We start from the raw sequence: 23,947 nt of genomic DNA on the forward strand, positions 1-23,947 counted from the left end.
GCGGTTTTATCATTTGAATACTCAATCAACTTAATGCGGAATATTTTTTAGCTTTCTAGTTCTTGTGTTTTCTTTCTGGCAAAATTAATTTCTTGTAGAGAGGGTGGACAACCCTGCCGAGGTTAATCTCGACTCTCGATCGACGATCGAGAGTGCCAGCAGTAGACAAGTAGACTTTTCGTTCTGAACGTTTCTGCTCAAGTAAACAAAACTGACAGAAATGTCATATTTTGAACATTTTTAGAAGGAAAAAAATCTCACGATGTCAGAAGAGAGAAAGTCAGTGTGCGTTGTTGTCGTTGGTGATGTTGGACGGAGCCCTCGCATGCAATATCATGCACTATCGTTGGCAAAAGAAGGCTTTGACGTCGACCTTATAGGTTATGCTGGATCTGAGCCTGTACCTGAACTGAGAGAGCATCCAAATGTTCGTTTTATTTACATGTCACCTTCCCCTGACATAAAGAGTGGTACGTATGTCAACATGCTATTTAAAAAATAAATTAAGTAAGACTGTTTCATAGTCAAACTTATCAACATGAGTCCCTGTTTCCTTAATTTTCCCTTGTGTTAATATCTTCGTTTCTCTTTCTTTTGTCTGCAGCTGCCTTCCTGCCATTCAAAGTTTTGTGGCAGTTTTGTACACTTCTAGCCGCTCTGTTTTGTAAACCAAAATCTCACTATGTTTTACTGCAAAATCCCCCTGCTGTTCCTGCCATGATAGTTTGCTGGTTCTACTGTTTTTGTGTCAATTCGTCTTTTGTTGTTGACTGGCATAACTATGGGTTTTCAATCATGGCCCTCTCTCTCGGTGAAAACCATGTTCTCGTACGGATTTACCGGTGGATTGAGTTTTACTTCGGAGCAAAGGCTGCTGCTCACCTCTGTGTGACAAAAGCCATGAGGGAGGACTTAAAAAAGAACTGGAACATTAAGTAAGCCGTTATTTTTCTTAACATTACTATTATATTCGGATGTTAAAATTTTCATTCTTCCATCATCTGGATATCTTTCTTGTTGCTTTGTTTTAGTGCTACTACTCTGTACGATCGTCCTCCTGAAATTTTCCGGCCAATTTCTATCAAAGAAGAACATGAACTATTTCTTAGGCTTGGTGTGGATTTTGAAGATTTTCGCAGTGGCTTGAAAGAAACAAGATTCACCCGAGCCACTCAAGATGGCCAATATGAACTTCGTGATGATAGACCAGGTCTTCTTGTATCAAGCACTAGTTGGACTGAGGATGAAGACTTCGGCATTTTGCTTGAGGCTCTCGAGGGTATGAAAAGCTTGCTTTATCCCTTCTTGATATTTGCTACAGATTTGATTTATGATACAATTTATTATTTAATTTACAGCATATGAAACAAAGCGAGCTTCTGGTAAATCAGGACTGCCTCCTTTGGTTTGTGTCATTACTGGAAAGGGGCCAATGAAACACTATTATTGCAATCTTGTTGCTGGTATGAAGTGGCGTCATGTCCAAGTAATCACTCCATGGTTGCAGCCGCAGGATTATCCATGTATTCTTGGTGGGTTTACTTGGTCTTATCAGTATGGTCTTTAACTGTCTCACACTTGGCTTACATCTTTAACAACCTTTTTCAAATTTAATTTATTTTTGCAGCTAGTGCTGATCTAGGTGTGTGCCTCCATACCTCATCAAGTGGCCTGGACTTACCCATGAAAGTTGTGGATATGTTTGGTTGTTGCTTGCCTGTGTGTGCCATCAAGTTCAAATGGTATGCTCTCAAGCTGGCTATTCACTCATAGGTTTTTAAAATGTTGCAGTCATAATTTTTCATTCCATGAAAATTCTTATGTTTCAGTTTGGATGAATTGGTGAAACATGAGCAGAACAGCCTGGTTTTCAGGGACTCTGAAGAACTGTCACAGCAAATTATCAATTGGTTTCACAATTTCCCTGCTCCAAATGCAAAGGTCTCCTCATTTCGAGCCGAACTTCAACAATTCCAGGCTCTTCGGTGGCATGATAATTGGATGTTCAATGCTTATCCCATTTTTCGTGACTAGATTGATGAAAAATATGTGAAAATTAACTTAATTTCAGATAAAGCAAATCAAGCTGCTTCCCTGTCTTAAAATGTTAAAAATAATAAGCACACCAGCCAAAACAGTGAGATTTTTTTCTTTCCTTTTTTTTGTTGTGTGTGTGTGTGTGCGTGTATCAAACATGCAGACTTTCTAATAGGTTGATTGGTGATCTAATGATGTATAGTTTTACAAATTTGACTCAAACATATATCAAAATTTCCTCTCTGTTTAAGAACTATTCTAAAGTCGATGCATAGTCTTTTTGTAAGTTGTATACACCCCTCTTAGTGTTGTGCTGTCACATAGACATTCCATTTATCAAAGACAGGAGTTCTGTTTTTAAACCGGTGAGTCATGTGGTCATGTAATAGACATCACTTCTTTGTGGGCTCTTTCCCCTGAGTACCTCCAATAGGTAAATCTCTTGAGACACTTAAGTTAAGGCTGATGTAGTAAACATGAAATCTCCTTAATTTTTCCTGTATCCCATATCCCAATTTATATTTTAAAAATCTTCCAATTTTCCTGCATTGTACTTCTTTTAAATGATAATACTGAAAGATATTAATGTGATTTTAATTCATAGTTAGTCAGGTAATAATTCCAATTACTGTACCTAGTGGTGGCAAGGATCATGTAGGCCAGATCCTTCTCTTTTTCATTCTTTCCTTTTTTTTACATTTGGAGAAATTATTACAGCACATCCAAAAATATTTGAAACTTTGATGGCTGAAGACTGCATTTAAGTCTGTCTTTAATTTGCTTCTAGTCTGTTTCCCTATGTGCCAAGTGCCAATGTTTCTGATAATAAAAGAGAACCATGTAAATCGTTGAAAATGTGGCACTAAGATACCCTTTCAAATTTAGACTGGAATTTAGTTCCTATGATTAAAAGTAGTGTTGTGAGTGGTGACTTCTCCTCCTTGAAGACCATAAGTAACAATCATAATCAAAGACTTAGCTTCTAAGTTTCAGTTGAAACTCATGTAAGCGGACCTTTTATAATAATTCCCATCAGTGATGTAGTTCAGGTGGCGTGAAAATATTACGTCATCACTTGGGGGGGGGGGGGGCTCTGCCGACGGTGAGGTAAACCGATGATGGACGGGGGAGGGGTCAGCAAGAGGTCTAAAAGAAGTGACGTAATATTTGCACGCCGCCTTAAGAAAAATTATTGAAGAAAAAATAACTTGCCAAAATGGGGAAAAATTCCAATTTTACTATGCATGTAATGCAGTATGTAGACAGTAGATATTTCTACTTTTAAGCACAATGGCCCCGTCCATATTTTTAAATTTAAAACATCTGTGGGCGTTGGCAGATAATTAATGTCTCACACAAAGCTAAATCTACTTTTATGTAGTATATTTTTAATTTGTTTTGTCTTTTGAATGACTGATTAAAACCACAGAAACCTTTCCTTTTTTTGGGGATTAGAGTTTAGATTTGTGTAGGCTGTCAATCTCATTGTGAAATCTTTCTTCTTGTAACTCAGCAAATGTACCAGTGTTAATTGATGTCTGTTCTTATTCTTTTTTAACTCAATTTTACAGGAGCCATCATTAGAAAAGATTTTGAATAAAATACTTTATTTACATGTTTTACAGCAGTGTTTTAATATCAGTGCAAATTATGTACATGTAACCTGTGGTGCAACATGACCTGAAGACAAACAATTATTAGACTTCATAAAAAGAAATGGCACACTTTGGACTATTCTGATAGATTTTGTGTTGCTTCATTTGCAATGAAAGACACATTAAAAGGTAATAAAATGTAAAGTTTTGCTATACTGCCATTTTATAAAAATCAATTCCTAGATCTTAATATTCTCTTAGCATTAGTTCTGGAGAATGGATAGCATTTTTTGCTTGGTTCACAGGAACTTTTATCTGTTTCTTGGTACACACTGCTGAATAAATCACAATCACATTGTCATAATGGAATTAAATACGTTTGCAGAAAAAGCAAAAGCCTTTCTGGCACTACTATCACTAACGTCTTTCTCTTTAAAACTTAGACTTATAGAATGTGGATTCCCTGTACACGTAGTGCACAGGGCCACTACATAAAAAAGAATCATCACAGTTTTGTGGCTACATAAAAAAAGCCATTTCCATTCTTCCATCCTCATTGAGGGCTAGTCATCAACATAATCAGGGAGTTCAAAATGGTGAAACAAACAGGCTACCTAGCCCAGAAAGCCCTGGGCTTCTTCGCAACTGCAACTTTCTGAGATGCTTTGGCCCCACCCATGGTTCTGGCCCTAGCCCTCGGCTTTGGCCCAGGCTCGTTGGAGGGAGATGTGGAGGGAGAGCCCAGGACAGTGGCTTTCGTCCTCGCCCTTGGAGCAGCGGCGCACTCACTGCTGGAGCTCGCTGTGGTCGACTAAAAGAAGACAGACTCGGTTTTCAGTGCCCAAAGGACCTTCGGTGCGCCCTCACGATTTCTCCCGCTTGTCGTTGTCCAGGATGGTCATCTGGTTCTGCTCGTCGTCCTCGCTGTCCCTGACGTCCTCCACGTACGTGTACTTGATCGCCATCCACATGAACACCACCATGACGACCAGCATGAGCGCGGCGAACAGGAAGAACTCGTACGCCTGCGCAGAACGAGAGAGAGGACTTGATCTTTGTGAGGCTAGACAGGTACTAAACAAAGCCCCAATTTTTTGGTGGGGAGGGGAGGGTGTCAACCCTTGGCCGCCTGGAAGGTAGGCAACAAGCACGTCTTGACCCCTGTGCGTAGGCAAAAATCGCAACATTACCCCCTCCCCAGAAAAATGCTGGAGCCGCGCTCGGCGCCTGAACCGACCTGGCTGGAGAAGAAGCGGATCTCGGTGATGAGGACGACGATGAGGTTGCCGAACGCCACCGTCAGCAGCCAGGCCGAGGTGAGCACGGACTTCATGGAGACGGGCGCCTGCGTGAAGGCGAACTCGAGGCCGGTCACGGAGAACATGACCTCCGCCACGGTGATGACGATGTACTGGGGCAGCAGCCACATGAGGTGGACCACGTTCGGCTTCACCAACGTCTGCACCTTCAGGTCCTGCGCCGGAAAAATAAAATGAATCCGGGTTTTGAACCCAAGCGACGACAGACTCGGAAAACGGGGAACCAACCGCGTTGTTCAACTGCACGGTGTAGATGCCGCCCACGTCCAGCAGCTGATTGGACACCGCCTCCTTGCCGTCCAGCGCGATGGAGTACCTGAGAGTGGAGGAGACGGCGAGGGGAACGTTAGCCACGGTTCGGTTCCAGACTACACTAGAATCACAACGACGATATTGCACAGTCGGCCAGAAGACCGGTAGAGGCGGCCGAAACTCCAGACGCGTTTTGAGCTCCAGAGTCGCTCGAAGAGCTGGGGTCGGGATCGGGTCCCATTAAGCGACTCTGGAGCTCAAAACGCGTCTAGAGTTTTTGCCGCCTGCGCCGGTCTTCTGGCAAATCCACTGTGCGCAATGTTGCCGGGCGCCGCGGTGCGACTTACTCGTCGGGGTCCAGGTCGGCGAGCGCCAGGTTGCCGGTGCCCTGCAGCGTCGTCGTCGTCGACTTGAGCGTGTTGATGTTCGTCACGTTCACCACGTGCTCCACGGCGTCGGTGAAGTGGTACAGGAACCTGGACAGGGAGAGTCGAACATGTAAACATTGTGAGCTAAGAGGGGTAAGGGGAGAGCAGTACACCCCAATGTTTTATTGAAAAAATGAGTCGAGGGATTGGCTCAAAGTGAAGGTGTCGGCTCCGTAAAAGTGTACCTTTCTTACACCGTTCTTTTCGTCACTTAGCAACTTATCCCTTATCCACTGCCCCTGTTTCCCCCCAAGTTTCTCGGGTCACTCCTCACCTTACTCGCGGATTCGAGTCTTTCTGCAAGTTGTCGATCGCCGCGAGGGAGAGGAGGCTCTTCGAGCTGGGGTCCGCCGTGTAGAGGTTGTACGACACCGACTGCAAGATGATCCGTTTACCAGATTAAGTTTAGCTTAGGCATGGTGCGAAGCCGAGGGGTCTGCCACTCGTTTTACGCTCCGAGTTGAAACTCACTCACACTCACTTGGATCTTACCTGTAAAATCCTCGTAAATAGGCAAAATAAGCTACGAACTCGGGTACTAGCACATGTAAGAAGGCAAAAAGCAATACCTAGCTCACTTTCAATCTCACTGCACTCACGTGGCACTCCGTGGCACATTATTTCAGTCAGGGGAAGACCCCTGCTCGTGGGAAGCTTCCGCCGGACCGGACGGCGTACCGGCGTGCCGTAGACCGACGCGCCGAATTAAACTCACCGTCTCCTCCACGAGGTCCAGGACGAGCTTGGCGCCCGCGTCCAGGCAGGTGCCCGTCACGTCCAGGGTCAGCTGGCGGCCGCCGCTCACCGCGAGGTCCGTCCTGGTCCACACGCCGAACGGCGCCACGACGGACTCCTCGCCGCCGGGGAGGTCGCTGCCCGTCGGGTCGGCCAGGGTCACGTTGCAGGCCAGCGAGTTGAAGACGCGCACCTGGCCCAGCCCCTCGGACAGGGCCACGGGGTAGTTGGTCTGCACAGGCAACCAGAGGGTTCCAAATGGCGGTTCACTGGTACACTGGCACCCCCCCCCCCCCAATTCAAATCCGCGCCTGCACCTACCTGCAGCTGCAGCTCGAGCAGGCCGGACATGATGAAGGCGATGGCCGCGATGACGCCCCCCGTGGCCATCTTCTGCAGCGGCCTGGTGAGCAGGCGCGCCTTGTTGAGGGCGGGGTACACCACCCCCTCGAACAGCGGCAGGAACAGCAGGATCAGCAGGGGGTTCACCACCTGCATCTGGTCGGGCTTGATGACCCAGGAGCCGATGCGGCCGTTCATGTTGTTGGCCTGGGAGTGCAGAGGACGAGTCAATCAGCAGGCTGCTTGAATGCACTTTGTTTCTGTTTGCTCCTCCCTGGGGCCGGCTCTGCTTTCAGGCCGCGGTTTCGGCCGGTGTAAGCGGCGAAGTGTACCCCCCGGCCCAGGGAACCCTCGGGTACAACTCGCCTAGGACTAAGGTACCCGGGGGTACACAACGCCTAGGCTCAATGTACCCCGGGTACCTCAGGCCTGGGGGGTACACTGAGCCTAGGCGAGTTGTACCCCGGGTACAAAAAGCCTAGGCGAGTTGTACCCGGGGTACAAAAAGCCTAGGCGAGTTGTACCCGGGGTACAAAAAGCCTAGGTGAATTGTATCCTCCCTCATCCGAGGGGAGGATACAACTAGCCTAGGCGAATTGTACCCCGGGGTACAAAAAGCCTAGGCGAATTGTATCCTCTCTCGCCGAGGGAGGATGCAACAAGACGAGGGGATTTATATTCTTCCCCGGCAGGATTGTGATGCGTCAATGGTTGGTTTTTAATTGAACCGACGGAAGACTTCTAAAACTGAATTGTCCTACCAATCCTAACCAAACCTAACGGGCTCGTGACAGATCTTACTCTACTCGCGACAGATCTGATTCTCAAAAGAAATCGTACAACCTTTCCTAACCAAACCTAACGGGCTCCCCTTGGATGAAGGAGGATACAATTTGCCTAGGCTTTTTGTACCCCGGGGTACAATTCGCCTAGGCTAGTTGTATCCTCCCCTCGGATGAGGGAGGATACAATTCACCTAGGCTTTTTGTACCCGGGGTACAACTCGCCTAGGCTTTTTGTACCCGGGGTACAACTCGCCTAGGCTCAGTGTACCCCCCAGACCTGAGGTACCCGGGGTACATTGAGCCTAGGCGTTGTGTACCCCCGGGTACCTTGGTCCTAGGCGAGATGTACCCGAGGGTTCCCTGGGCCGGGGGGTACACTTGTCCGCCGACACCGGCGTACCTGGAACGTCCACCGACTGCCCTGCTGGTCGTAGAGCGCCCAGAAGATGGGCAGGGGCACGAACAGCAGCAGCACCCTCAGCATGGCCTTGATGTCGGCGCGCAGCTTCTCGCCGAAGCGGTCGTCGGCGTGGTCCAGCCAGTGGTCCTTGCTCTCGCCGCTCTTGAGCTTGTTGGCGAGCCCGCTCTGTTGGCGGCAAATGGCATTCGTTAGTTTGTTTTCCTGACGCTTTCTCATTGGCTCACCTCACGCGCGTAACAGGCTGCACTCACCCACATGCAGCCGGCGACGTCGACGAGGACGTTCCCGCTGGGCTTCACGATCTTGTAGCCCGGCTTCCCGACCACGAAGATCACTGCCGACAACAAGAAACGACATCGTTTAATTCAGTGCGTGAGGCATTTTTCATTTTTGCCGCCTTTTCCTCGCGGTTTCCGATTTGGCACGCACCCAGGGCGAGCAGCATGAGCAGGGCGGGCACCCCGAAGGCCAGCGGGTAGCAGGGCTGGCCGAAGCACTTGACGGTGCGCAGCTCGGGCGTGAGGTACGTGGACAGCAGCGACCCCGCGTTGATGGAGAAGTAGAAGATGCTGAAGAAGGACGCGAGTTGGCGCGCCTGCTGCGGCAGCGTGAACTGGTCGCCGCCGAACGCCGAGACGCACGGCTTGATGCCGCCCGTGCCGATGGCGATGAGCAGCAGCCCGAGGTACGTCATCGGCCTGGAAGCAAGTCAAACTGGTTTAAAAACGAGTCGTTTTTGTCAAAATGTGGTTATTTTTAAACGTTAAATCTGGTCTATTTTAATGTCAAAATCTTAATGTTAAACTTCGTCCATTGTGATGTCAAAATTTGGTCCATTGTGATGTCAAAATTTGGTCCATTGTGATGTTAAAATTTGGTCCATTGTGATGTCAAAATTTAATCCATTTCAATGTCAAAATTTGGTATATTTTAACGTCAAAATTTGGTCCATTTTGATGTGAAAATTTGGTCTTTTTAAATTTTGTCAATTTCAAAACTTCTTTTTTTTTTGTTCGTCCGCCGTGGCTACTCACTCTGACGGGATGCCGATGTTGGTGGCGGACGCCACGGACACCAAGATGTTGCCGATGGCGTACACGACGGACAGGTAGGCGATGGTGCTGAACAGGAGAGCAGTGGCGGGGTGAGGTCAAAGCCAAATGATGCAGCTTGCACACTGTCAATTGGTCAAACCAAGTGTGGAGAACTCCACACTGGACATGTAGAGTTTGCAGTCTCCACACTTCAAGAGAAGAGTAGCTCACAGAGAGCCCCCTAAGGATGGTGCAAAATTGAAGTGTGGAGACGGCAAACTCTGCACTTCCAAAAATGCGGAGACTGCGAGTTCACCACCTCCGCATTTTGGTTTCCCAGCGACGGGGCGAGCCAGGGCCAGACGGACTTACTCGAACTTGCCCAGCCAGCTGTCGGCGATGATGGCGCCGATGACCGGGAAGAAGTAGCACAGCATGACGAACACGTGGTAGATGATGGTGGCGTTGCCCTGGGAGAGCCGCAGCGCGTTGACGAGGAACAGCGACAGGATGGCTGCAACGCAAGGGGTGACCCACTGAAAAATTTTGTGTACAATGATTGTGTGAATGTGCAAGAATGTGCAAGATTTCTGGCGTTTTTGCCACACATGTTGCCTACTTACAGGCGTTTTTGCCGCCTGAATGTGGAATGTGGTCAAATTTTGTACAATGAATGTGGGAAGCTGTTCCCCCCTCGCTGCAACGTGCCCATGCAGTCGTTGCAACAACACGCACACACTGCACAGTGGATTTGCCAGAAGATCGGAGGAGGCGGTCAAATTCCTGGGAGCGTTTCGAGCTTCGGAGTCGCTGACTATGGGACTCAAACCGAACGTGTGACCCCAGCAACGGATTGCTCTCCGAACGAGGGATCCATTGGTGGGGTCACACGTTCGGTTCGAGTCTTGCTTAGCGACTTGGAGCTCAAAACGCGTCTAGAGATTTGGCCGCCTCCACCGATCTTCTGACCCACACTGTCCACTGGTGCATCTGAAGCGTGCTTATACGCCTTCCTCCAGACGTAGAAGTCGCTACGCGCGGCTTCAAACGAAGTGCTCCGTGTCGCCCCTCTCCCGCCAGTTTTACCGGTTGCTAATTTCTGGATTCAAAGGGGTGCGTGACCCAGGGCGGTCATACTCACTTCGCATGCCATAGTAGGAGAAGCGCTCGCAGAACTCATTGCCGATGATGAAGAACACGACCTTCGGGTACTTAAGGGGCTGCAACAGGTGAAGGGGGCATTCACGTGATGCAGCGAGACCAATGCAAACAACAAAAAGAAACACCAAAAACGAACAGGCAACACAACGACAAGGACAAAAAGACCCCCGTGAGCCGAGCCGGCCGGCCGTGCCGATTCGTGAGAGTGCCAAGGGAAGCTCCAGTGAGCGGCCTTGACTCCGATACGCGGTGCCGCGATGCGCCGCTGCGTTCCACTGGGAAAAGGGGGGGGGGCATCGGCTGCTCCGGTCCGAATGGACGCGCGTCCGGCCATCCGCGTCCAGAGCCAGCATGGCCAGCATCCAGTGGCGGATCCAGAGTCGCCCTGGGGGAGGGCTGGAGGGAAGGGCGAAGACGCACCTTTTTGCCCATTTGCAGGGGCAGGGTGTTGCCTTTTGCCTGCCTCTCAGGCGGCTATCAAGGGGGCGAAGGGGACGGGGCTTCATGCATGCTAGTCAATTAGTCAAAATAGTCACTCTACAGGGAACTTGGCGCGTGGCAGAAATAATCAAAGGCGACAATGCTCTTGTGCCTTAATCCGCCCCGGACAGCAGACAGATTGCGAGAGCCGTGGGACGCCCCATGAGTGCGAGAGAGAGACAGTGCAATGAAAACGAATCAGTCTGCAGAGGCCAGGACGACCCGAAGGAACCGAAGGGAGACGCGAGGGGCTCTGCCGATCAAGAGGGAAGTCCGAGGAGGAAGTCGCAGCCCGTGGCGTTGGAGGGCACCATCAAGTGTAGTGGCGGCGGAGCGTGGCGGAGCGTGGCGGAGCGTGGCGGAGCGTGGCGGAGCGTGGCGGAGCGTGGCGGAGCGTGGCGGAGCGTGGCGGAGCGTGGCGGAGCGTGGCGGAGCGTGGCGGAGCGTGGCGGAGCGTGGCGGAGCGTGGCGGAGCGTGGCGGAGCGTGGCGGAGCGTGGCGGAGCGTGGCGGAGCGTGGCGGAGCGTGGCGGAGCGTGGCGGAGCGTGGCGGAGCGTGGCGGAGCGTGGCGGAGCGTGGCGGAGCGTGGCGGAGCGTGGGCGGAGCGCGAGCGTGGCGGAGCGTGGCGGAGCGTGGCGGAGTGCGGAGCGTGGCGGAGCGTGGCGGAGCGTGGCGGAGCGTGGCGGAGCGTGGCGGAGCGTGGCGGAGCGTGGCGGAGCGTGGCGGAGCGTGGCGGAGCGTGGCGGAGCGTGGCGGAGCGTGGCGGAGCGTGGCGGAGCGTGGACAACAAGGAGGAGCGTGGCGGCCGGGCCACGCGAGGAATGATGGATAGCTCCCGAACGGCGCGGTACCCTGGCCTGCCCTGCCTGCCCTCCATGCCCCCGAACGCCCTGCTTGGCTTTCTCCCGCGCGGGGAGGGAGGCTCCGCCGGCTCCGGCGTGAAGGCCGCCAAACGTTCAACTCCCTGGCCAGACGGACGCCGGCCGGCCGGCCGATAGAGAGCTCAAATGAGCGCACACGGCTGTTCGGATATGTTACGAGCCGAAGCACTTTTCGGCTTCCGAAGATACCCGAAATCGTCGTCGCTCGCTCGTTGAAACCTCTGCTTCCGGTTCGACACCCGCCTTTTTCGGAAGCTGGCCAACAGAATCCCCCACCTCACCCCCTCGCCTAGTGTCTGTCGCCAACCTTCCCGACAGGTGCTGCCCTCTAGTGGCTATCGTTCGGCTCCGAGCGACCCGTCGGTAGTTCTTCGGGTTGCTTCGGCGACCGAGCCACCGAGCCAGCCGCAGTCCGGCTCGCCCGGCTCGACGCACAACCGAGTCGGGCGAGCCGAGCTCGGCAGAAGCCTTCGTTTTCGGTCGTTCGGACAGGCAGTGTTCGCTCGTTTGAGCTCTCTACCGGCCGAGTCACGGGCCGCGCGGCGCGCACATGGCGGAGTGAGGCGTTGACTCCATTGACCCGGTGGCCCCGCAATGAGCCTCGCCGGCAGACCGATTCCGCACAGCGGCGGGCTATCCGTCTCTCTCGCACTTCTGCGGGACTGCGGGCCGCGCCGCGAGTGCGAGAGAGAGAGGGGAGAGGCGTCGCGATGACAGCGATGTGCGGAATCGCTTCGGAATCGCTTCGGAATCGCTTGGCCCACCAGGCTGGACCAGGCACGCCGCGCGTGCGAGGGAAGTCCCATTCATTGCCCCGGCCGACTGGCCGGCCAGCCGTCATGGCCAGAAAAAGAACGGGGTATAAATGGACGCGCATCACTGGTCTGGTCATGTCATCACTTTGAATCCGCCGGCCGGCCGGCCGCGGCCCTCGGCCAGTAATTGGGCTAAAGGTGCAGCAGCGCTCGCAGGGCAGGGCCGAGTACAGTCCACGCGGCCCGCCCGTCTGCCCGTCTGCCTGCCTGCCAGCCTGTCTACACCGGCACGACTTTCACTGTCCAAGCCACGTGCTCACTGTTTTTGTCTTTTAAAGGGCAATCTGTGTAGGCGAGGCGCGGATATCCAGTGGGAAGACAAAAGGACGATTGACACCCCCCATAGCCGTCTGAAAGGTGGACCTCCCCGGATCCGCCATGCCTCTCAGTGACGACGCGACTTTGTGCTTATCTCTCGGCGCCGCGCGGTCTGGGCCGACCAACCCGACCGACAACGCCGTCGTCGCGGCGCCTCAGGTGAAACGGCCTCGAAGACGTCGCCAAAACACGCAGGAAACAACGGACTACCTTCGCGGCTTGGCGCGAAGGGTCTACCGCGTAGCTAGCAGAGTCATTTTAGCAGCCGTTGGGCATAAGGGCGTAAGTCACATGGTAAACCCATTGAAAATAGGTTGTTCTGTCCGATGACCACCCATTTCAAAGGATCGTTTCGTCCCTCTCGCGTCGCACGCAATGACCCGCGAGTGCGACAGAGACAGAGAATATGCAGCCAGCACGGTAAAAACGTTTCCTGGTTTTCCCAGGAACCCCATGGTAAAGACATACGCGATTTGCAGGGAGTTCCTGGGAAAACCAGGAACCGTTTATATCGTGAGTGGAGGGTCATGGGTCACGGACCCATGCCTGTGGGTTCGGGGCACCTGAAAGCAGAAATGCAGTGCGAACCACCTGCAAGTGAGCAAAGAGTGCGACGTGCCCCCCTCCCCTTTTAAATAAACAAATCCTGCGCACGCGCGCCTGTGCAGCGATGGGGGCCGTCCGGGCTTGCCGGCAGGCTTGCCGTCAGGTCACGGTAAGTCGCCGTGTTTTGCATAACGCAGCAGGGACTATCGGCCCCCCCCCCCCCCTCCCCCGGTCCGCCCCCCGCGACGCCTTGACCAGCGTGCCGGCCGTGCTGTAACACTGTAACGCTATCGCTGGCCGTGCGGCTTGGCCCTGCCGGCCATCCGGTGTGGCCCCGGCGGGGGCGGGGTGAAACTCGCACCGCGCAAGAAGGGCCCAAGGGCCGCGGCGCCCACACCGGAAACCACACAAAAACGGGGGCGGCCGGCTGGGAGGGCCGGGAGGGCCTAATCCGGAGGCGTCGCCGTTGCATTTCGTGACGCCGGGTGAACGCAGCTTTCGTCGCTCTGTCTCTCTCGCACTCATGGGGTGGTTCATAAGGGTGCGAGGGGGACGGAGCACCCTTCAAAATAACTCCGAATCACTTCTCTCTGTCCGTCGCCAATTTGCCTCGCCTCCTGTGGGAGTCACTCTATCTCTCTCTGTCTTTCTCGGGTCCGACGGGCACAGCGACAGGGGACAGCTACAGCGGGAGTCTCGCCTTGAAGGCATCTGCATGACAATGCCACTTCCAGTGAGACAGGCGCCAACGCACGCGTCAACGCACACGCGCCAAGGGGCCTCGGCGCCTCGGCCGCGAGAGTGAGAGGCGTGGCGATGACGCCGGGGAAAGGGGAGGGTGCCCCGCCCCGCCCCGCCCCGCCCCGCCCCCCCCCGCCCCGCCCCGCCCCGCCCCGCCCATGACTGCCTTGCCTGCCTACGACCCGCCTCCTCCACGACTCGGTTCATTGCGATTCCAATGTTCCAATTCGAGACATTAGCGCGCTCGCCGAATCGCCATGTGCGGCCGACTCATCCTCCTCGTCATCGTCCTCGTCCCCGTCAGCGTCATGTGGCGTCGCGTCGCGCTGCGTTGCGTGCAGTTCCCACAGCCGGCCGGCCGGCGCGCCGTGCCACGCCGAGCCTCCCGTCCAAGGATGTGCGGCGCCGCGGCGTGTCGACGTTTTAATGCGCGGAGACGCAGACCATTCAGCCCGAGCCGCCGGGGGCGGATCCAGAGGGGAGCAAAAGGACAATTGACCCCCTCCTCCCCCCTCTGACTCCTAGATGGCCGCCTGGAAGGTAGGCAAAAAGACACTTTCCGCCTGTAAGTCGGCTTGCTTCGCCCCTTCCTCAGGCCGGCTCTGGCTCCGCCACTGCGAAACGCTCCATCTTCATCGTGACCGCCGGGTTACCTTGCCGCCGGCGGGGTTCTTCTCGGGGTCCTTGTCCATCTTCTCGAGGTCCTTGGTCTTCTTATCGGCGTCCATGCCTGAGGCTGGGTGCGGCGCTGCTACGCCGTGCTACGCCAACCCGCGCGGCGCACTCGGTGAACTGGCACGTCGTACGTCGCACAGTCCCAGTCCGCGGACCCGCGCGGTTCACTGATGCTTCCGCTGCTGGTTCCACTCGCTGCACTTGTTGCACTAGACGGACCCCCCGGGGATGGACTCGCGGGGCCGCGGCATGCCCCTGCCGGTGTGCCGGGCGCCGAGAGCACTGTCACGACTGTTTGGAAAACACCGCCACGGCCAGCAGTCGACGCGACGCGCTTGCACGGCGAATGAGACTGACGTTCGCGCCGTGAACAACGTCGAGCCGAGCCGAGCCGAGCCGGGCCGAGCGAGCGGAGACGAGCGTCGCGTCCGGGCGGGTCAGCGGGTTGCCGGTGACTGTCGGTGCGACTTCCTCTGTGGTGCGGTACGGCGTCGACGAGTGGAGTGGCGGCCGCGACGCTGGCGGGGGAGGGGGAGGGGGGCGTAAAATCAGGCGCGGGGCTACTGACTGACTCTGACTGGCGCACGCCGCACATGCGGCCCGCCCCACCTCGCGCGGGGCGGAACCAGTTTGGGAGAAATTGTTCCAAGTACGCCGGCGGCGGCGTGGCGGCGCGCTCCCCTCACGCACATTGTGTTCGGCGGCGGCGGCCGTTCGGTTTGGCGGCAGCAGACCGATTCCGAGAGTCGTTCCCGTAGTTCCGTCTCCCTCGCACTCATGGGGCGCGCCGTACAGGTGCGAGAGAGACGGAGCGACGAGAGCAGAGCGCGGATTCGGCCTGCAGGGAGGGAGGTCACTGGAAGGGAAGGGACGCCCAGCCATTAACTCTCCCAGTCGGCCGGTGTGACAGGTCTCGGTGGCCGGCAGACTCGTTCCGAGAGTCGTTTTCGTCGCTCTGTCCTCCTCGCACTCATGGGGCGCCCAGTCAAGGTGCGAGAGAGACAGAGCGACGAAAACGACTCTGCAGCGTCGCCTGCTTCGCCAACCGGTGGCGCCGAGGACGGCGACTTCCCGCACGACAACATTCGGCGCGTTTGCATGGCTGCGCCTGCAGGCTGACGGTACAGGGTGGGAGTATGAAAAGTAACGCGGGGCCCGGTTTCGAACCTCGAACCTCGAACCTCGAACCTCGACCCGAGGGCGGAGGCTGCAAGCTGAAAGTGAAGAGTGGCTACATTCCGCGCGTTTATAGTTTTCTGCCCCACTTTGCGGCCGCGCTTCGCGCTTCGCGCTTCGCGGCGTGGCCCCGGTCAGACCCACCCGGGCCCCGAGCCCCACCCGCGCCTCGCCGCCCCGCCGACCCTCCGCGCCGGAGCGTCTGGTCCTCAGACTAGTCCGTCAAGCCGCAGACTGATTCCGAGAGTCGTTTTCGACGCTGTATCTCTCTCGCACCCACAGGGGGCGCCGCACGAGTGCGAGTGAGACAGAGCGACGAAAACGACTCTCGGAATCAGTCTGACGCTGGGCACGGTGAAAGGTCCCGGCCGCCCACCAGTCGCTGATTCTTTAATGACTCATCAACCCGGACGGCGCAGAGTCCGCCGTCGTCATGGCTTTATAGGAGGACCGCCACTTGGCCGCCGCGCCGCGCTACACATCCGCAGCAGACTGATTCCGAGAGTCGTTTTCGTCGCTCTGTCTCTCTCGCACCCATACGGGACGCCCCATGAGTGCGAGAGAGAGAGAGAGAGAGAGAGAGGAGAGAGAGAGAGAGAGAGAGAGAGAGAGAGAGACTGAAACGCGCTTCGGAATCAGCCTGCAGTATAACTGTCACGCACTTGATTCAGAAGTCAATTGCGGCGTCGACGACGGCGTGTCCAACACGGTGTGGCCCTCTTCGCCCAAAGGCATCTGCCGCCTCCGTCTCTCTCTCTCTCTCTCGCTCCCGTCAGGGACGCCCTGCGAGTGCGAGAGAGACAGACATCGCCAGGACCGACCAGGACAGCGCTGTGCGGAATCGCTCTGCCGGCTCGGCGGCGACTCCAGGGGGTGACGCTGTGCAATGCAAGCTGGGCCAGGGGCGCCGGAAGTGGGGTGTAGGGTGGGCAGGCTGCCCCCCCTGGAATTTGGCAGGGGGGCATCGCCCCCCTGGAATTTGGCGGAAAGCTGCGAAAATCGAGTCAGGCGGGTGGGCACCAGTCGCGCAAAGTATCTCCGCAGCGAGCGGAGAGATGCGGTGCGGCGGCCTCTTCCCCCTTCCCCTTGAATTGAATAATTTGTATTAGTATTAGAGTCAGTTGGGGCAATTTTGGGACACGGGTTAAAAATGGGACAGCATATTCCGAGGGGTACCCGACTCAAGATAATCATTGCGCGTCTAGTTGGTAATCAGTGAAATAATCAACATCATCCAATGAAATGACGATCATACTTTCGGGGATTCAATCACTTTTGACCATTTTTGCGAGACCACTGCTCCCAAACTATCAGCGGTCAAAGCCTTCCCGAGGCGGGGCATGAAAGAGTAGGGTCTTCAGAATAGTAAGGCGTCGAGGGAGGCCTTTGACCGCAACTAAATTGGATGCAGTGACAGCTCAAAGTCAGCAAAAACGATGATTTTCTGAAATTCGTTTACTTTTGACCATTTTTGCGAGACCACTGCTCCCAAACTATCAGCGGTCAAAGCCTTCCCGAGGCTGGGCATGAAAGAGTAGGGTCTTCAGAATAGTAAGGCGTCGAGGGATGCCTTTGACCGCAACTAAATTGGATGCAGTGACCGCTTAAAGTAAGCAAAAACGGTAATTTTCTGAAATTCATTCACTGTTTGACTATTTTTGCGAGACCACTGCTCCCAAACTATCAGCGGTCAAAGCCTTCCCGAGGCGGGGCATGAAAGAGTAGGGTCTTCAGAATAGTAAGGCGTTGAGGGAGGCCTTTGACCGCAACTAAATTGGATGCAGTGACAGCTCAAAGTCAGCAAAAACGGTGATTTTCTGAAATTCATTAACTTTTTGACCATTTTTGCGAGACCACTGCTCCCAAACTATCAGCGGTCAAAGCCTTCCCGAGGCGGGGCATGAAAGAGTAGGGTCTTTTTAAGCACCTTTTTTTGGTGGGGGAGGGGGGTAATTAGGAACGTAGGATTTAGAATTGTTTGCCCCCCCTGAGGAAATACACTTCCGGCGCCCCTGAGCTGGGCAGTGCTGCGCCCGAAATGGCATACCATCAATTGCGGTCCAGCTCCTCAAGTTCAAGTCCCAGAGGACCAGAACCCACCCTACAGGTAGGCAACCAGCAAGACACTCCACTTGAAGGCAGGCAAAAGGCAGATCATAGCCAACTGTGAAAAACAATTCTACAGCCGCCCCTGTACTGGTCCTGCAGGGCTACAGAAGACAGAAGAGAGGGAGACATCGACGGCAAGTCGGTTCGGTTCGGTTCGAGGAAGGCAAAGGCAGCCGCGCGGCGAGGACGAAGGAGACTCGCGGCTCGCGGAGTCTGCCGGGAATGAAAGCTGCGCGACGGAGGCAGAATACAGTAGCGGATCCGCTCAGAAATACCCTCGCTTTCTGACGACACATTGCAGCCACCAGCCACTCGCAAAAAAAAAAAACGAGGGAGGGAGTAGTAATGATGAATGGCTCCTGCTCTCGATTGAGCACCAGTGATGGGCATCGGCCGGCACCAGACTGGAGTTTGCAGTGGAGGGGCTGCTTTCTCCGGGCAGCGTGCGAGCCGCGCCGTGGTGTGATGGCCCAATCAAAGACCAGCAACAACAGTGCGGTGTGCTCCGTGGAGCGCACACGCTGCGAGGGCGAAGGACGACGCACCAGTGGAGTGCCTATTGAATCGGCGGGAGGTCCTGCGGGCGTGCGCCCCCTTGAATGGGAACACGACGCGACGGAGCGAGGCGCCCCCCTCCCCGCAAAGACCGCCAAAAGTATGCATTTTCATGCAATTTTCGGTCACACCCTTGAAAGTAAGGCAATATTTGATCCTGCCCCAGACTTTGAGCAATGCACGCCACTGGAACACGACGATCGTACTGGCCTGGCACGCCAGACTGTCCTAACTGCACCTCCCCGGTGGCCGCGTGGCCAGACGCGGCCAGACAAGACGCCCAGGCTGCTCCAGACGAGCGCCCCCTGCCCCCTGGCCCCGGCCGGCGCGGTCCCCGGCGGTCCCCCAGACCGGTCGGGTCCGACACTTTGTCGCCGAGAGCGAATCCCGGCCGCGCCCCCTTTTTGTGTCGCGTTTCGCGCCTTTCCGCCCCGCCAGAGTCCCGTCGGGCAGGTCGGCGACGCAACGAACGTCTTCGCGTCGTCGGCGTCGTCGCCCTTGGCCCGCCTCCGCCCGGCCTGCTTCTGTCTCTCTCGCACCCTAGCGAGACGCCCCACGAGTGCGAGAGAGACAGAGCTCGGAATCAGAGTGCTGGGTGCCTGGCAGTGCCTGGGATGGGACAGCTTGGGCCGCTGACCGTCCCCGTCCCGGCCGCGCGAGCCGCGAGGCTGCTGCACCTCGCCACTCCGCCACCTCGTCGCTCCCCAAGCTCGCGACGTGCCAACGACCGTCCTTGCCGTGCGTCGTGACTCCATCCCACAGTGCCGTGCCGCCCTGCCCCGTTCACTGGGTCAGTGCGACTGTCATTCTGGCGCGGACTTTCACATTACCGCCTCTGTGGTGACACGACGCCGCGCACGCGCCGAGCACGCGCACGGTGGCGGTAGAGACCCTCCGGTCGCTAGGTGCGCTACCTGGCGGTCCACAGTGGGCCAGAAGACCGGTGGAGGCGGTCAAAGCCCCGGACGCGTTTTGAGCTCCAGAGTCGCCAAACAGGACTCGAATCAAACGTGTGACCCCATCATTGGATTGCTCTCCGAACGAGGAATCCATTGGAAGGGTCACACGTTTGGTTCGAGTCCTATTTAGCAGATTCCTGTTTGGCGAGCTCAAAACGCGTGTAGAGTTTTGGCCGGCGGCGCCGCTGGTCTTCTAGCCCACTGTGCGGTCCCAGAGTCGCCAGAGCCCCTGCTGGGTAGGCAGGCCCGCGGCGCACGGCCGCTCGACGGCGCGGCCCGCCCGGCAGCCCGCAGGCGTTGTTGGCGTTGGGGAGCGCGGCCCCAGCCTTGGCGCGCAAGGCGCAGCGCGGCGCGGCCCACGCGTAATCTGCCCGTGATTTACCGCTTTGGGAACGCCTCTCCCCTTCTAGGCCTTCCAGCAGTCAGTCGTCGCTCTGTCTCTCTCGCACTCATGGGGCGTCCCGTGCAGGTGCGAGAGAGACAGAGCGACGAAAACGACTCTCGGAATGAGGCTGCAGTGCGACAAACTGGCGGCCTGGCGGCGCGCTTAGCCGAAACGACCTCCAACAGCGAGGCGAGTCCCAATGAGGCGCCGCGCCGCGCAGCGCCGCGCGCTTTCCTTCCTTCCGAAAGTAGAACACATCACCATTTGCAGAATTGCCTGCGCGGGCTGCGCTGACGGCCGTCATGGCGGCGGCGGCGACGGCCATGCCTTCGCGTTCCCGGCGCCGGGCCGCGTCGCGTCCGTCGCGTCGTCCACGGTGAACGGCACGTCGACGAAGGCGGCGCCGCGGAACGTCGGCGTCGTCGCGCAAGGCGGTGGCCGCGGCCAGCTCGCCGAGCTTTCCCCGCGCGGGCTGTGCACCGCGCGCATCGCGTGCCGCCGTTTGTTGACATGCCGGCATGGCGGCGGAGGGTGAGGTCCGCCTGGTCCGCGCGCACAGCCAGTCCCGTCGTCCGCCATGAACATGTTCTTCGGCGGCTCCAGGGCGCCGGCGGAGGAGCCTGCCGATGCAGCGGCCGCGGGGCCAGCGCGGCGGGGCCGTCCACGGCCACGGCCGCGTCCGCGGCGCCGCGCGCCCTCGAAGACGGCGAGCAGCAGGACGGGCAGCGGTCGGCGGGCCGGCTCTCGGCCAAGGGACACTTTCGGCACCGCTTGGCGCGGTGGCACCTGCACCACTTCCTGCTGCTGCGCAGGGTGGGCCATCCAAGTAACAGTGTGGCGGCGACGGCCGGGTCGTCGCGGACCCTCAAACAAACCGTCCGTCAACGCGAGTCGCGCCATTTATTGTCTGTCATTCGGGGCGAAAACGCCTGAAAGTAGGCAGCAAATACGCCAGAAATCTTGCACATTCTGGCACATTCCCACAATCTTTGTACACTGAATTTCACAGTGGGTCACCCCTCGCCTTTAAAGCGTCCTCGCGGCGCGCGCTGTGTGCCGCGGCGTAATAGTGTGTGCTCAATTCACAGGGGATCGCGTGTACACATGATTACGGGAGTAGTTGCCCCCGACGACCCGTGTGCACATCAATTAGTGCGTGACCCTCACCCCCTCGCCCTCTCCCCCCGCAGGCCCTCAAGTCGCTGCGCGCGCGCGCCGTGCTGCTCATCACCCTGGCCGTGGTCGTCATCGTCGTGGTCACGGTGGTCATGACGGCGTACGCTCGCGGCGAGGACGACGCGGACGCGGACCGCCACCGCCAGCCGCCCACCTGACCATGGCCTGACGCAGGACGACGCCGAGACCCCCGCGTCCGTGTTATCTACCTGTCACGTTTTCCTGTTCTATCTGGCCCTCGAGTGTGGGCGAGGGGCTGAAGCCTCGGCTGAAGCAGGCCCAAGTGGCCCGGCCAAAACAACCTGTCCGCGCAAAGGCTGGCTGCCCTGCAGACTGATTCCGGGAGTCGTTTTCACCGCTCTGTCTCTCTCGCACTCGCGGGGCGTCCCCTGTGGGTGCCAGAGAGACAGCGCGGCGAAAACGAGTGTCGGAATCAGTCCAGTGCAACCGGTGCAGTGACGAGACCGAAAGCACCTGATGCATGCTTTCGGCGTGGGCGTTGTTTGGTACATGTGTGTACAATGTATTTGTGTGTATTTTGCGTAGAGAGCAGTTGCCTCTCGTATTTCAAGTGTTCGCTTTTACATTTTGTACCCAAACCCCAGAATGTAACTGACCTCTAAGGTTGACTCCGAGTCCAGGCTCAGGCGACGATCACGCTCCAGCAGAGGGGACCCTGTTGAGGAAAAATATAGAATTGTGTATTTAGGTTTAAGCCGATGATGATGAAAACGTTGGTGACTGACGGCGATGATAATTATTTCCCGGGTGGTTCACGACACTGTCGCTGTTCCACCTTCCACCACGCACAGCGACACAGCTTTACGGTGGAGTGGCGACTTAGCCGTCGCGATAACGTGTCGTTGATCCTGCAGACAGTCGTTTTCGTCGCTCTGTCTCTCTCGCACTCGTCAGGCGTCCAGTATGGGTGCGAGAGAGACAGAGCGACGAAAACGACTCTCGGAATCAGTCTGCTGCAGCTTCAACCCGCAGTGCCGACGACGCCCCAGCCAGGCGCCTCGCGAACCACTTGAGGACGGAATCAACCCACTTGCACCTGGCACCTGGAATCCGCCATGTCTCTCTTCCTCCCTCCCTCCTCGTCTTCCCCCGTCTTTCCTTCTCCCTCTCTCCTGATTACCACCACTGTGTTACCTGCGCTGCCCCCAGCGGGGCCGGCAGGCGGCGCTTCTGTCGCGTTGCCTTCGCCGTCGGCGCCCATGGCGGCGCCGCCTTGTCTCTTGACTCCTCCTGCTCCCTCGGAGGCCGCGGCCACCGCACTGGTTTCGTCGCTTTGTCTCGCGGGGTGAGGAGTCGCCGTGCCCCCCGCGGTGTTTACCCGCCGCCAAGTCTCTGTGTGTCGCGAGACTTAACACATCTATCTGCCCTGATAAGGGCGGCTGTTTAAAGTGGGTCGAAATCTGGCGCCCTTCCCAGCTTCGTCGGGAGCGGCGTCCTTCGCTACCCCGAGGGAGTCACCACCACCCCCGCGGTGCGGCTTGCGGCCCCGAGCAGCAGACCGATTCCGAGAGTCGTTTTCGTCGCTCTGTCTCTCTCGCACCTACACGGGACGCCCCTTAAGTGCGAGAGAGACAAACAGCTCTCGGAATCAGCCTGCTGGCTGACTGCGAACGCTGTCTCCCTCGCACCCCACGCGTGACGCCACATGCGCGCGAGAGAGGCAGAGCAAGGAGAGCACCGTTCGGGTTCGGAATGGGAGGGGCGGGGCAGGCGGGGCAGGCCGCAAGGCGGACCATATGGCCAATAAGGCCGACGGGGTGACGGAGTGAGTGGGTGGCGCCTGATCCCCGCGGGAAGCCCGGCGGCCCGGGGCCGGCATGCCGGCGGCATGGTGCCGACAGTGTGGACAGGCGACAGGCCGACACCCCAGATGTGTCCAGATAACCTCTGGCGCCTCTCTGCCAGGGCGATGCTCGCGGCCTGACACCTGTCCGTCCAAAGCGCAACACCTGTCAACGCGTGGGGCCCAGTGTAGTGGCCCAGTCCGTGCCCCACCATGCGCGAAGCGTTGTCCGGATTTTTCTTCAGGAGGTCGTGCTGCACTTTTGGCCTTGTGTTGCGGGTTGCCTACCTGCATGTCCTACGGGGGGAGGGTCATGACCTGTGTGGCCACCCCCTGGATACGCGCCTACGCCCCACCCCCTCGGTACCGCTCCCCCCACTCCGCCCCTTCTCCACAATATGTTGCCAAACCGGCGCGCAACCCCGCAGATGCCCCGGTGGGAGCGGGGTAGGCAACCCTTCGGTCGGTGCCGACGCTCGGTACGCAAGCTCGGGGCCAGGTTCAGTACCCTACAGCACGCACGGCTGAAGCCTCACTTTGCTGGATCGCCCTGGAGGCCGATTCCGAGAGTCGTTTTCGTCGCTCTGTCTCTCACGCACTCATCGGCGCGCCGTAGAGGTGCGAGAGAGACAGGGCGACGAAAACGACTCTCGGAATCAGTCTGCTTGGACGTTTCCTCCGCGACTTGAGTCAATGTTGGCTGGCGATCGGCGATTGTCGATAATGGGGGCACGAATACTGCTCGGCTCGCTCCGCCTCCGCGTCCATACGGCTCCAGCAGAGGCCCGCCCCAGCGAGGGAATTCCCCACTCGCGTCACTGTGCTGACATATCGAAACATATTCGCTGCGGTTCAAGGTGCGTTAGCTGCCTACCTTCCGAGCGTTCCGAGTCCGAGTCGCCGGTGTAGAGGTCCCCGTCGGCGGCGGCGCGGTGCCGCGCGGCGGGCATGGTGGCGGGGCGGGGCGGGGCGGGTCGCGGGGAAGCCTCTCTCTAGCGAGCAGCAGCAGCCGGTCGCTGTTGAGGTTAGTCGGCGTTACGTCACGGTCCCGGCCGTCCCGGCTGGCCCGAAGGCTGGCAACGCGCCGTCTTCGTCTTCTCCGCCGCCCTTCGCTGCCTTCGCTCCGCCCAGCTGCCCAGGCTGGCCGGCGCCATGGCCGCCGCCACGGTCGCGAAAAGCGGAAAACGGCGACGAGGAGGGAAAGAAAAGGCGGTGGGA

The 23,947-nt window shown here is 57.1% G+C and overlaps 2 protein-coding genes across 4 annotated transcripts; one reads left to right on the forward strand and one right to left on the reverse strand.

The window, feature by feature from the left end:
* The first annotated feature begins 139 nt into the window (after window positions 1-139).
* LOC117653989 (chitobiosyldiphosphodolichol beta-mannosyltransferase) lies at window positions 140-3,659 on the forward strand. The gene is made up of 6 exons (XM_034400091.1): window positions 140-470; window positions 605-935; window positions 1,032-1,279; window positions 1,359-1,532; window positions 1,628-1,742; window positions 1,830-3,659. The coding sequence occupies exons 1-6, from the start codon at window positions 263-265 to the stop codon at window positions 2,032-2,034; spliced, it is 1,281 nt and encodes a 426-aa protein (XP_034255982.1). The 5' UTR covers window positions 140-262; the 3' UTR covers window positions 2,035-3,659.
* LOC117653987 (peptide transporter family 1) lies at window positions 3,628-23,682 on the reverse strand. 3 transcript variants are annotated; one of them, XM_034400086.1, is made up of 15 exons: window positions 23,604-23,682; window positions 21,543-21,601; window positions 10,090-10,168; window positions 9,321-9,462; window positions 8,949-9,035; window positions 8,344-8,612; window positions 8,166-8,248; window positions 7,894-8,079; window positions 6,688-6,915; window positions 6,347-6,598; window positions 5,906-6,006; window positions 5,551-5,679; window positions 5,180-5,267; window positions 4,870-5,106; window positions 3,628-4,657 (listed from the first exon to the last, which is right to left on the reverse strand). In XM_034400086.1, the coding sequence occupies exons 1-15, from the start codon at window positions 23,677-23,679 to the stop codon at window positions 4,496-4,498; spliced, it is 2,178 nt and encodes a 725-aa protein (XP_034255977.1). In that variant the 5' UTR covers window positions 23,680-23,682; the 3' UTR covers window positions 3,628-4,495. The 3 variants fall into 3 exon arrangements, with proteins under 3 accessions (XP_034255977.1, XP_034255978.1, XP_034255979.1); XM_034400087.1 differs by lacking the exon at window positions 23,604-23,682 and adding an exon at window positions 22,081-22,162; XM_034400088.1 differs by lacking the exons at window positions 21,543-21,601; window positions 23,604-23,682 and adding an exon at window positions 14,544-15,020.
* Window positions 23,683-23,947: the final 265 nt, after the last annotated feature.

This window comes from Thrips palmi, unplaced genomic scaffold (genome assembly GCF_012932325.1).
Source record: "Thrips palmi isolate BJ-2018 unplaced genomic scaffold, TpBJ-2018v1 HiC_scaffold_8, whole genome shotgun sequence".
Classification (NCBI taxonomy): Eukaryota; Metazoa; Arthropoda; class Insecta; order Thysanoptera; family Thripidae; genus Thrips; species Thrips palmi.

Excerpts from the sequence above, each read along its gene's own strand:
- LOC117653987 (XM_034400086.1), bottom strand. The coding sequence starts at position 23,679 with ATGCCCGCCGCGCGGCACCGCGCCGCCGCCGACGGGGACCTCTACACC. Across the intron at positions 9,036-9,320 it reads AGCTGGCTGGGCAAGTTCGA|CACCATCGCCTACCTGTCCG; the intron begins GTAAGTCCGTCT and ends TCTCCTGTTCAG. Across the intron at positions 8,080-8,165 it reads ACGTCGCCGGCTGCATGTGG|AGCGGGCTCGCCAACAAGCT; the intron begins GTGAGTGCAGCC and ends TGCCGCCAACAG.
- LOC117653989 (XM_034400091.1), top strand. The coding sequence starts at position 263 with ATGTCAGAAGAGAGAAAGTCAGTGTGCGTTGTTGTCGTTGGTGATGTT. Across the intron at positions 936-1,031 it reads AAAAAGAACTGGAACATTAA|TGCTACTACTCTGTACGATC; the intron begins GTAAGCCGTTAT and ends GCTTTGTTTTAG. Across the intron at positions 1,280-1,358 it reads TTTGCTTGAGGCTCTCGAGG|CATATGAAACAAAGCGAGCT; the intron begins GTATGAAAAGCT and ends TTTAATTTACAG.